This window comes from Rutidosis leptorrhynchoides, chromosome 2 (assembly GCF_046630445.1).
Source record: "Rutidosis leptorrhynchoides isolate AG116_Rl617_1_P2 chromosome 2, CSIRO_AGI_Rlap_v1, whole genome shotgun sequence".
Taxonomy (NCBI): domain Eukaryota; kingdom Viridiplantae; phylum Streptophyta; class Magnoliopsida; order Asterales; family Asteraceae; genus Rutidosis; species Rutidosis leptorrhynchoides.
The window spans coordinates 128,573,891-128,586,870 of record NC_092334.1 but is presented as its reverse complement, the minus strand read 5'-3'; the positions used below and the strand labels follow the sequence as shown (position 1 = coordinate 128,586,870).

General features: G+C 33.9%; 1 protein-coding gene across 1 annotated transcript; it reads left to right on the top strand.

The window, feature by feature from the left end:
* Positions 1-7,071: 7,071 nt before the first annotated feature.
* On the top strand, positions 7,072-12,780 carry LOC139891384 (uncharacterized). Its single transcript, XM_071874346.1, has 8 exons — positions 7,072-7,391; positions 7,485-7,625; positions 7,741-7,841; positions 10,608-10,700; positions 11,508-11,610; positions 11,705-11,779; positions 12,288-12,383; positions 12,658-12,780. Exons 1-8 carry the CDS (start codon positions 7,302-7,304, stop codon positions 12,715-12,717), a joined length of 759 nt encoding a protein of 252 aa, XP_071730447.1. The 5' UTR covers positions 7,072-7,301; the 3' UTR covers positions 12,718-12,780.
* The last annotated feature ends 200 nt before the right edge of the window (positions 12,781-12,980 follow it).

Below are 12,980 nucleotides of genomic sequence, written 5' to 3'. Positions count from 1 at the left end.
ATTCCGGGTAAAACTAGGGCTTCTAGTACTTGTTTTACTCTCCGATGGTAAAGAAATTTGCGACTGACTGGTGGTACGAACCAAGTTTCTTCTCGAGTAGCCGAGGTTTTATTTCTTACTTGTACAGTGGGAGCGTGCTTAAGATGAAAAGATGGGTTTGTGTAATTCATAGCTATGAGGAAGTCAGTGTACTAGCTAGAAAGCGGAAAGTTGAAAAGTTAGTAGATTTCGAGGTTGTGACTATGTTTAAACTAGAGCCTTGATGAAGAGTCTACGAGGGCGTCTATTGAATTTTTCTGATTGCTGGAAAGGAAAATCATAGATAGACGGTGACATCTTGTACGAGGGTGATCATTGATATGTGTGTTTGGGATTGGACATGTCTAGAGTGATTGGTGAGGCGGTGTAGTCTCATGAAGAATCCTATAACTGAAGAGTCGCATACTTCAGTTGGTCTTCTAATGTAAGAAGATGATCTTCGTGTTAGAAGATGGTGGCGATAGAAACCGAGATGGCTCAAGCTAGTAACTAAGATATTGGATTATCGCTCAGCGGTGTTTTTGGTGTCAAAGACTTCACTTGCTCGTAGGATAACGAGTGAAGTGAAGCGTGATTCGGGTGTCTCATCCGGCGGTATCAAAAGGAGTTGGTAATCAGCTAATCTGGAGTTATTGTGGGTTGTTGAAGAAACATAATGAAGGGTTGGCGAATGTTGTGTTTAGATCATCCTTCAAGTGAGAGATTGTTGGATGTGTGAAGAATATCAAAACAACAAGGAAAAGAAGAAGAAAAAAAGGCTTATTTGAATTTTGCAGTGGAGGCGCGACCCGACCCTTCCTGGGCACGACGCGGCTAGGGCCTGACGGGCTGAAAATTTTAGAATCAAGTTTTCTTGTTCCCTAAGTTGTTTCCTTGCCTATATAAACATCTCATTGTAACCCTAACATGTGTGCACGAAAATTATAGTGAAAAATCTCTGGTTTACGCCCGTGGAGTAAACCATTCTCCGTGTTTTGGAGTTGGGATATAACCACGTTAAATCCATGTGTCGTTTATTTATCGTTTCATGCTATATTTTATCGTTTGTCTTTGTGGGTTTGGTGATTAGCATAGATTACCTGTCTTGGTTGGGTCCATAATTCCTAACAAATTATACTTGTACAACATGTTGATCATGCTTGCACCCAACGTTGCAAAACTCGATATTCTGAGAGTAATCGCCCGAGACTTTAGAAGGAGTAATCGGCAATTCGGAGATTAATCGAACTGTAATTTTTATACATCTAAATAATAAATACCAAAATTATATGTTTAAATATATATATATAAAAAATTATAAACATTGTAATTAACTAGAGGGGGGTGAATAGTTACTTAATACGATTTTTAAAACTTTTTTTATGATCAATAAGATTTGAACAATACTTGATCACAATAATCAACTTAAACCATTGTGTGGTGTGTTTATGTTTGTAATAATGCGAAATGTAAAGTAAAGAACATAAACATAAAGATTTATAGTGGTTCGGGTGGATGTTAACTAATTCACCTTAATCTACTCCCCGATTCACTAATCGGGATTTTTGCTTCACTAAGCACCTTTATTTAAATCCGGTGGAGATCTGATTTACAAGCCTTGTGCTTCTCCTTAGACAACAAACATAATCCTTCTATCCCTTTGAAAGATTACCTCTAACTTAGATCAAGTTGTCTTCACCTTGGACAAGTATTAACCTCCAATGAGATTAATCAACTCTTCCTTTAAGGAATTGAAGATGATAGCTAAGCTAGCATATACTTCTAATTACAAAGTACAAAGACTCACCCTTTTCTAGAGATGAAAATCATAAGACAATTCTAAGAATTATTACAATACTATGCAAACTTACAAAGATAAGAATTTGAAAGTAAGTTTACAAACACCCATTTTATAATCTGTTAGATTATAAAACTCCTCTTGCTAATCACAAACATAAGTAGAAGTGTTATGTTCTTGTGATTCTCAGATGATTTTAAATTGTAGCATGCAAGAGGTCTAAGTCTTCAAAGTTCTCCAAGCCTTGCTATTTATATGGAGAGATAAACAAGTCAGCCGTTCTGCTGCTTGACCGCACGCAGTCCAGTCCAAAATATCTATCCGTTGTATAGCCGTTTGAATCAGTTTTGAACATCACTCTTTGGACACTTTACTTCATTTAACACCTACAAAAGATACCCAACATCCTATACTAGTACTATATGCATTAAATGTCCATTTACCTTTGATGTATTGCCCGACTTGTCATGTTTAAAGTGGAAAGTCTAACATTCTTGGATACAAGTCATGATAATCATTTGAGGCAATCTCAGTTTTATCATAATCCTTTATTTGTAATTAACACATTTGCTAAATCTCTATTGGTTGGTCAACATGTCATTGATGACACAAACCCACTTTAATCACAAAGCATGCTAGTATTCAAATTTGAACTTGTTTGTAATTAATTAAGTGTGTTAATGATGTCTTGACAATTTAAGCAAGTAATACCAATTAAGCATGTTGCAAGACATCAAGTTAATCAAGTTTAAACTTATTCATAAACTTAATTTTAGACTTAAGCAAACCTATGTGTGTTAATTATTCATTGTCTTTTAAGATTACTAGATTATGACATTTTAAGCATTATCCAAGTGGCACAAGCATATAATGAAGTAGTTCAAATACTAGTTGGTGAAATCCCAACTTGTAACACATAGCAAGACAAGGTTATTACATTCACATATTAAGTAACTACTTGGCATTTAGCATTTTACACATAGTCAAATAATACACATGTATAATAGCAAGTAGACATGTAATATCCATGTAATGACTAGTAAAAGATCACTAAATAATCTAGAATTAAATATGTAGTGATAACATAGCATTTAGCTAAGGCTATGTAAGTTTTACTTGCAAAGTGGCATTTGCAAGATTAATGTATAAGTATACATTAATATCCAACACATGTACAAGGAAAAATCAATTCTTTGTTGGGACTTGGTGACCATCCTAAGAATGTCTAGATACATTTTAGATGTACATGTTTTCCTAAAACACTTATGTGTTATCCTTAATAAAGGCTTAACCGTCATGAATGTGTCATTAGGCGCGATTAACTAAGATTAGTGTTCTAGTGACCAAAACTCCTTTGGATATGAAGGAGGCAACTATTCTAAGCATGTTTGAACATGTTTCATGAATTATAGATGCCCCGAAGTAGTCGAACTAAAATCGATAGAATTTGGGACAAAAGCTTCTACGGTCGACCCACTGTTGACCTTGAAGTCAACCGTGCAACCCTGATTTCATAAATCTGGGTGCAAGTCTCCATGGTCTAACCTGCGATCGACCGTGATCCTAATCGTGTAGCTCAGTTTTCATTTTAAGCTTTATTTGGTTTTGGTCTTTTGCTAGAGTAAGTATGGATTAGTGAACTTGTATGGGTTAAAGCCAAAAATAGGCTACAAACTTACACAAATGTACCGATGTCGCCCACAAACTCATTTCCGTCCTACTGTCGCCTACAAACTTTCAAAAAGTGTACCAATGTAAACAAAAACTTTCAAAAAGTGTACCAATGTAAACAAAAATGACTTGCTACCGGCTAAACAGGTCAAAATTGACACGTGTCGTTCGTGGATTGGATCTTAGCAGGTCAAAATTACTATGTAACAGGTCAAAACGCCAAAATGTTGATATTAGCACATTTTTTGAAAGTTTGTAGGCGACAGTAGGACGGAAATGAGTTTGTGGGCGACATCGGTACATTTGTGTAAGTTTGTAGCCTATTTTTAGCTTTAACCCAACTTGTATATTTATGTCAAGATGTCTACCATCACCTTTAGTTATGTGCATATGTCATCATCAAAACACTTATTGTTATGAGTTAAGATTAGTATAGTCATTAAGCATAATCCCACATTAACCCACAAACATAAACAAAAAGTTTAACATAATTGTCTAAAATCACTAATTTTGTACAAAATGTCTAGATTCTAGTTTAAAATTATTTTAAAATATTGATCAATTTTGACATTGACCAACTTTGTTAAAAAAAAAATCAAATTTTGACCCATTAATTTACGTTTGTATTTAGGGTTAATGTCACAAATAGACTATATACTTTCTATTTTGTCCCATTGTAGGTTATATACTCTCGAAACTCTCATTATAAGTTATATACTTTTAAAAAGTGTACCAACAAAAACAAATATACTTTTTTAACCTGTAATCAAAACACTGGTTGACGTGTCATCTGAGTTGACGCTGAGTTGTAATCAAAACACTGGTTGACGTGTCATCTGAGTTGACGCTGAGTTGTCATGCCACGTCAGATTAGGTGTATTCCATGTCATCAAGAATGGAATTTCTCACATACCTTCTTCCTCAACAAACCTTAAAATGATAAGCCCTAAATTCCTAAATAATCAAATCAAACACTGAGTTCTAGTGCTGAGTATCAGACCCAAGCCCGAATTCTGTACACAACCTAAATATCCCAAATCAGCAAATCCCTAATTTTGTTTTACATAACCTAAATCCGCATTCAAACACAAATATAATACTCCGTATAAATCATATACAAATCAAGATATGAAAATCACTACTTATGAACTGCAAATTTAATACAATACAATACTTGTTGTTTCTTTGTTCCCTTTGTAATTCAATCAACACCACCTTTAGATCTTGAATTCACTTTCTTCCTATGAAATCACCAAACTTGGAATTGGCTTTGGTGCAATCATCCGATGAAACTTAATCTATTTGATTACTTAGATTTAAAGGTAACTTAATCGACATATAAAGAAAGAGATGGGATGATGGTGATAACAGTGTTATGTGCGCCAACATGACGACATTGGCGTTTGACATATGTAAACGATTAATTCAATTCACGGGATGAGGCCATCTCCTTTGTTCTCATTCTCAGGTACGCTTGACCGGAGGAAGTATAATCGGAATTAAGATCTTTGATGCCATCTTCTTTTTTTTTGTTACTTTCTGTTGGTGGTGGAATACGAATGAGATGATCACCCAAATTGAAGATGAAAGTGAATAAGAAAACCAAAAAACCACCAATTTCATTATGAGAACTCGAAATACAGACAACCGCAGTGGTGAAGGTGAATGATGAAGGATGAATGTGACGGAGGTAATAAAATGTTGGATGGAAGGGATAGCTATATTTCCATGTCACTTTTAAAATCAAAAAAAAATGCCACATACTTGATTTAACCGGTATTACCGGTAACTGGTAAGTTTTTATTAACATTGGTATACTTTTTAAAAGTATATTACCTACAGTGAGAAATTTTAAATATATAACTTACAATGAAACAAAACAGAAAATTATAGCATATTTGTAACATTAACCATTGTATTTACAGAACTAGTGTTCTCTTAAATTTTCAGTAACTACTAGTTTTACCAAACAACTCCTATATTTGAAAACCCATTCCAATTTTAATGGTTATTATTATTATTCTTATATACTAAAAGTCATGGCCGGTCCTGAGATTAGTGGTACCCCGAGCGAAATAAGAAAGTAGGCCCTAAATATTTTCTTAAGAAGTCAATCGACACTATTTATGAATTTTAATATCTAATAAAGCTAAACGTTTTATGTCTATTAAATATTAATAACAAGATACAAGAAAATTGAAAAGTAAAGTCAAGAAATTTGCAAACTGAATTATTCCATTCCATACAAACTAAAAGTACATTTGGAATTGTAATTTACAATTCACGATGTTTCTCATTATTGTTTGATATATACTTTATACTTTATAGGGGCCTAGATGTTCAAGTAGTAAACTTATATAGAATATAATCATAAAAACTTATATATCTTGATCTATTAACAATGGTAACGAGAGTGGGCTTTTTAATAAGTCTTTGATTTGCTTGTACAGTGGGCCTAAATAAAACTTGAGGCCTGACTTTGCTAGTAAGCTTTGCTAATTTACACCGGGCCTAATTAATAAGTCTTTGATTTGCTTGTACAGTGGGCCTAAATAAAACTTGAGGCCTGACTTTGCTAGTAAGCTTTGCTAATTTACACCGGGCCTAATAAAACTTGAGGCCTGACTTTGCTAAATAAAACGGACTTTGCTAGTAAGCTTTGCTAATTTACACCGGGCCTAATAAAACTTGAGGCCTGACTTTGCTAAATAAAACTTGAGGCCTGACTTACTTGAGGCCTGACTTTGCTAGTAAGCTTTGCTAATTTACACCGGGCCTAATAAAACTTGAGGCCTGACTTTGCTAGTAAGCTTTGCTAATTTACACCGGGCCTAATAAACTTGAGGCCTGACTTTGCTAGTAAGCTTTGCTAATTTACACCGGGCCTAATAAAATAATTGGCCCCTAAAAATAATGGGCCCTGTGCAAGTGTACACTTTGCACTTGTGCAAGTGTACACTTTGCACACTGTTTACACTGCAGTTCCTAACTTCGGCTCAATTTACACAACGGCCCCTTAAGTTTACACTTTTTCAGGGGTAAAAAGTGTATATATATATATATATATATATATATATATATATATATATATATATATATATATATATATATATATATATATATATATATATATATATATATAATTTTATTAAAATAAAAGAAACTAATTCCACCCGAATTTATAACGGGTCATATCTTCTTGCTCGGTGCGAGTTAAATTTTTCCGAAACCACCGTTCAACTCGAAAAAATCTTACGAACCCAACGAGACTAAATATACGCGAAACGGACACTTCTCAAAAAACGCTAAACACCTTGGGCTATCTTCAATACATATACATACACTTATAATAAACAACCCAAACTACCTACATCATATCGATGGTTATGTTTCCATTTTTTTTTTATAGAATCTTCCTGACGTCAAAAATGTATATGCCATTAGGTATACTAGGTATAACTACGTGTATCCAAAAACACCCGTAGCAAAGCGTTTTTATTTCCGTAAATACAAAACGCTACGTTAACTATGATTATGTAACCCGAAAGGCACCGCGATATCGCGCGCTGACCACTTTTCTAGTCAAATCTAAATTGAAAACCCATTCTCTTAAACCAATCGTATCCCAATATCATTTCCATACTATTCGCCGGCGGCACAACAGAAACATTCACATTCACAGTGTTTGAAAAGTCTGTTCAAACAACAACCACCACAAAAAACACAAACCAAAACCAAAACCAAAACCAAAACCAAAACCAAAATCAAAATCTTAATCAAAACATTAACCTGTGTTTTGTCTCCGTTGAATTAAATGGATAACAAACATCATCAAACAGTCCTTGAATACTTTGACCACATGTTCAAATTTCAATCCACTGCTACCCTCATATCTTTATTCCTGGTAACCACATTATCATTCTTTCTTTCATTCTATCTCACTTTTTTGTGTTAATTAATCTTAATCTTATTAGTTGTATGAATTAATTAATTAAAGGGTGAAGATGGTAGACACGTGTTGGTATTGGATTCCACAATCTTTCATCCACAAGGTGGTGGTCAACCATCAGACACCGGTTTCATAACTAATTCTCAGTTCAAGTTTCTTGTTCATGATGTTCGGTCCAAGAATGGTATTGTATGTATTTGCCTTTATATTATATAATCATTAATAATTATTAATCATTAATTAATTTTGTGCTTTTAATTTGTTTTGTATTTACTAGTATTTGGGATGGGATAATATTATGTAGGTTTATCATTATGGGGTGCTTGAAAAGTTTGATGAGGAAATTAAGTGTGGTGTTGAAGTTTGGCTATCAGTTGATGAGTCTAAAAGGAAGCTTAATTCCAGGTAAATTACTAATTTTTGGAAATGTTTGTTTTATGGTTTGGTTATTGTGAAGGTTTTTTATATCATTTATAACTGTTTCCATACTAATATAGAATCATAAAAAGATAAACTTGCTCAATCTTGATAATGAAGTTTAGTTTGATTGCTGATATGTACTTGCTGTTTCAGAATATATAAATGAATGATTATTGTTATGATACCATGTTCAAGCTTCAATACCATGTTTAGAATTAAGCTTTTAAACCTTAAAGAGATAACCCTTATTTGGCTACTGAGTTTTCCTCTGGACTTGTGGTTTTATATAACTGAATTTAGTAGTTTATTTTAAGCTCAAAAGGTCCAGCCTTCTTCTGTTTAGTAAATTACCAATAGGTTAATCATGGGAGGCCCAGAGGAGGAGCAACCCGATAGACCGCTCGGGGCACAGGGTTTTCAGGGGCCTATATATACAGACACACTCGGAGATTTGAGGACATGGAAACCAGGAAAACACACCCGAAAACAACAATCAAAGGCCTCAAAAAAAAAAGAAATTAAGTCCACTAGCATATTCTAGCAAGGCTCAAAGGGCTTTTTTTCTCTCTTTTAAATAGCTTATATTATTATATTATTCGTTCGGGCATAAGGGCCTCTTTATAAATAGCTTATATTATTCGTTAGAGAGTCTAAGGGCCTTTTTTTTCATCTCGTTCTAGGTACTTAAATTCTTAAATTCTCGAGACCGACCCTGAGGTTATATACAGTCCACACGCGTCTTTACAAGTTGTGCCTTATGATCTTCAGTTTAGAATGATTGTTGCGGTCTTAATTTACTGTATTTAGCAATCGATTTCATGTTACTTACTTTTAAGTTCACTCCATTGAATGGGGCCTCGGATGGTAATATGCTATGCAGCTCTAATACTAATACATTTATTCAATGGAGTGAACTTAAAAGTAAGTAACATGAAATCAATTGCTAAATACAGTAAATTAAGACCACAACAATCATTCTAAACTGAAGATCACAAGGCACAACTTGTAAAGACGTGTGTGGACTGTATATAACCTCAGGGTCGGTCTCGAGATTTTAAGAATTTAAATACCTAGAACGAGATGAAAAAAGGCCCTTAGACCCTAATGAATAATATAAGCTATTTACTAGTACTAGTATTAGTATTGTAGTCGGTAGATCACGTTTGTTGACTAATAGCCGGATAAATATCCATTTATTTATACGGGTCAGATTGGATTATTAACTAGTGGGATCCAAATCAGGTTCATTGACATGAGTATATGGAACAATCTATTTAGTTTCCCTTTTCTTGAAGTACTTTATTGATTTATTTAAATTCAAATTCTTCCTTAACTAAAAACTTCTTTTACCATGTAAGTATGCAATGTCAAGCTTTTGTTATGACCCTACGATGTTAACATTCTATGGGATATATGCACGGTTACAAGTCCGTCTACTCCTAGTTCTGTTCATTGGACGTTTTAGTTGCTCACAATTTTAGCGGATTAGTTGTGTGCTTTAGCCTGATTTTGAGTTACAAGTATATACTAAACTAATCATGATCATCATGCCATTACTGAAACTGGCTTATATATTTAACATGAGGTAAGATGTTTCAAACATAATTCCAAGTACGTATATCTCACACGTAGGAGTAGGAGATTTATTTAAAAAGGTAAAAGGTAGAAGGTTTTCCTTGTTCGGGCTACCCGGGGGCGAGTAATCAGACCCCATACTCTAATGTACGCAGCCTATCAGGATTACTCCCTGGCTGTTTCCAACCCGTCCCTGGCCAACACTAAATATTCGTCCTAAATATGATTCGAACCCGTGACCTCTTAACTCAGGGCCCCAACCACTGAGCTATCTTGTGATGGTTGAGTAGGAGATTTAGTACGATTGAAATTTAAGACTTACACACATGTCACTGCGACACATTCTCATGCCTATTTCATCCATAAGTACAAGTATGCACATATAAAACATAGTTCTCATGCTAGCATTATATCTCAGTTTTTGACTGCACATAACATGAACTCACCTCTGGACATACAATTTTCTAATGTGATGTTTGTTTTCTTTTCGCACCTTCGTTAATGCATAGATGCTAATATGCACATTTCACAATGCTAACTAAATAATTGAGATTTCGAAAGTTTATGTTTGGAACAGTTGATAGTAACTTTATGCTTCATTGATTTTCATCGAATTTTATCTAAACAACATTTTGTTAATGTTTCTCGCATGAACTTAATCCCTAGTTTACATCTGTATCAACTTAAACGTAAAGAGTACTTACCTAGATGATAACCTACTTTCTAGTACAATTTTCTTTTTTATCACACATAGCCTTTTATCTCATGCTGTACTACCCAAGTACAAAGTTCTGATATTTTAGTATCAATCGACTTCATCATAAACTGATCGATCATCATTGAAAAGTTAACATTATATATATTACTCTGCAATGTTCGAATATAATTTTTCGAAATGCCATTCTGACACATTTAACCCGTTTGACCAGTTTCTTTTTAAGTAAGTTAATAATATTTACCTGTTTTACTTATTGATCTGCCCATTTTAGGTAATCATTTGTCATTGCCACCTCTAGCCAACTTCATCATTAACCTTTTTATGAATCTATTTATTTATTTTTTGGGTGCTATAGATAGATTATGAGTTAAATTTCATTAGCCTTTCGATGACTGTAGAAGTGCTTGTACAACATATATAATTGTATTGCAATGTTGTAAGAAGTTGTTGTTTTCCAGGCTACACTCAGCTGGACATTTATTGGATGTATGTATGGAAAAAGTGGGATTAACCCATTTGGAACCAACCAAAGCCTACCACTTCCCTGATGGGTATGAATATCATTACATTACATTACATGCTATATGATATGAAATCTATCTTTGTATCTATAAAGCCCCTATATATATATATATATATATATATATATATATTACACACACACACACATACATAAAACAAAAGAAAACAAAGCATCCTAACAATACTCCTTTTAACGCTAATAAACTTTATCTTTTTTTTTTCTTTTTTTTTTTTGAGTTTATGTCATGCACTTGAGCACCTTCATTAGAGGCAACTACATATCATTAACCACCAATGACTTCTATCATAAATATTTTTCATGAATGATCCTTCAAGATTTGTTTACATATTAATAAGAATCTTTTGCAACATTGTAAGGGAGTGGTGGGTAAAGTGTTGTGGATGTAAATTCTTTTATTGTAATTCTCGCTTCCTAGATAGATGTAGCAAAACGTGTTGGGTTGGGTAGGTTGGATTTCGGGTCGTTTCAGGTTGGGTTGACCCACAAATACCCATTTCTGCCGATTCTTGATTTTTGTTCAACTCTTCTCAATCTATATCAAGAATAATAATATGTACCTATGTGTATAAGCAAAAATATACATATCATGTTAGAATGTTTCACACACTGAAAATACATTTTGATAACTTTTAATCCATTCCCTTTGCTTTTAGCTAAGAAACAAACATTCTAATTGACCCTTTTGAGATACCACGTAATCCGAAGCTACCAATTCGCAAGTAAATGGGTCGAAATTGTCACTATTAATATCTGTATCGTAGAAGTGTACACGATGTATACTGCATAACGATTTGATCAAGCCTCACCTTTTCAGGCCATACGTTGAATATAAGGGTACAGTTCCTCAGACTGAGTTGCAAAGTAAGCAGAAGGAGTTAGAATTAGAAGCCAACAATCTGATATTAAAGGGAGGGAAGGTATGTTCTATAGATATTATTTACGTTTTTTTTTTTCTTTCACGTTTATTTGCGCGCACATTTTTTTTTACAGAATTCTTAATCTGAGTTACAGGTTTCTGTTGGTGTATATCCGTACGAACAAGCTTCTGCGTTGTGTGGTGGTTGTCTTCCCGACTACATTCCCAAGGTAATTTGTGTTTTTTTAACTCCGTTTGACCAAAGTAAAACGCAAACAAGGCATTGCCTGAGTGCTATAAGCTCTGGGTTGGATCCGAGTCCTAGTTGGCGCTGGTTCGAATCCAGGGGGAGGTTTTCTCAAGGATTCTGTTGTGGTGAATGAATAAAGGTGTATGCCCTAAGCCACTCGGTTTAATCCAAAGCACACTGGGTACCCAATGCGGCGATGGTGTGTGAAGAGTTTCCTCCTAACGCGTATGTGGGTGACAAATGAGAGCATTCTATGTCGAAATAGTCGTTCAAAAAAAAAAAAATGTAAAGTTGTATATTTTTGACTTCATAAATCAAATGGGCAATTCGTTCGATTGATAATGACACATACCATCCAACATGAAAGAGACAACCTCTCTTTTTGGCAAAGTTTCATTTTTTTCTCTTTACCAATCTTTACATAATTTGCTAAAACTGTAGATTTGTCTGATTAATTATGAAAGTTTAAAATGGTCCTTGCTACGCAGGAAAGCACACCTCGTATTGTGAAGTTAGGTGATTTTTTCGGATGCCCTTGTGGCGGTACACATGTTTCTGACATATCCGATATCGTCAACATTAAGGTATTTGTAGTTATTGATAATATAGTACTATTAAGCTTGAATATGATGCAAATCATGCTCTAATCAGCACACATTTACAACAAATGCAGTGTTTTTTTCGTTACAACTAAGACTTAATTTTTAAAACATACCACACGGACGACCGTTTTCTTACAACTAATATTACTCTTGACTTATGATTAAATTTTAATAACGGGTGCATTATCTTAAGCAAAAAGTTTATGAAGCACATTATACTTTTGACTGGAGTCTGTTTTATTGTTTGTTTGTTCAGATTACTCAAACGAGGACAAAGAAGGGAGTTACAAAAGTATATTACCAGATTGAATCCTAAATAATTTTTAGATTATTATTTATTATATATAATAATAATAAATAATATAAATATAATATAATAATATATAATATATAATATATATCCTTCATAGTCTAAACAAAAGCATTGTGTAGTAAGTACTTATATCACCAAATTTGATGTTTGCATGTCTAGAAATGGAATATTACAAATCCATGAACCTAGCTCAACTTGATAAGATTATGAGACTTTCAAATTCAACTTATTTGATCTCTAATTACCCCTCTAGTCTCCACCCATAT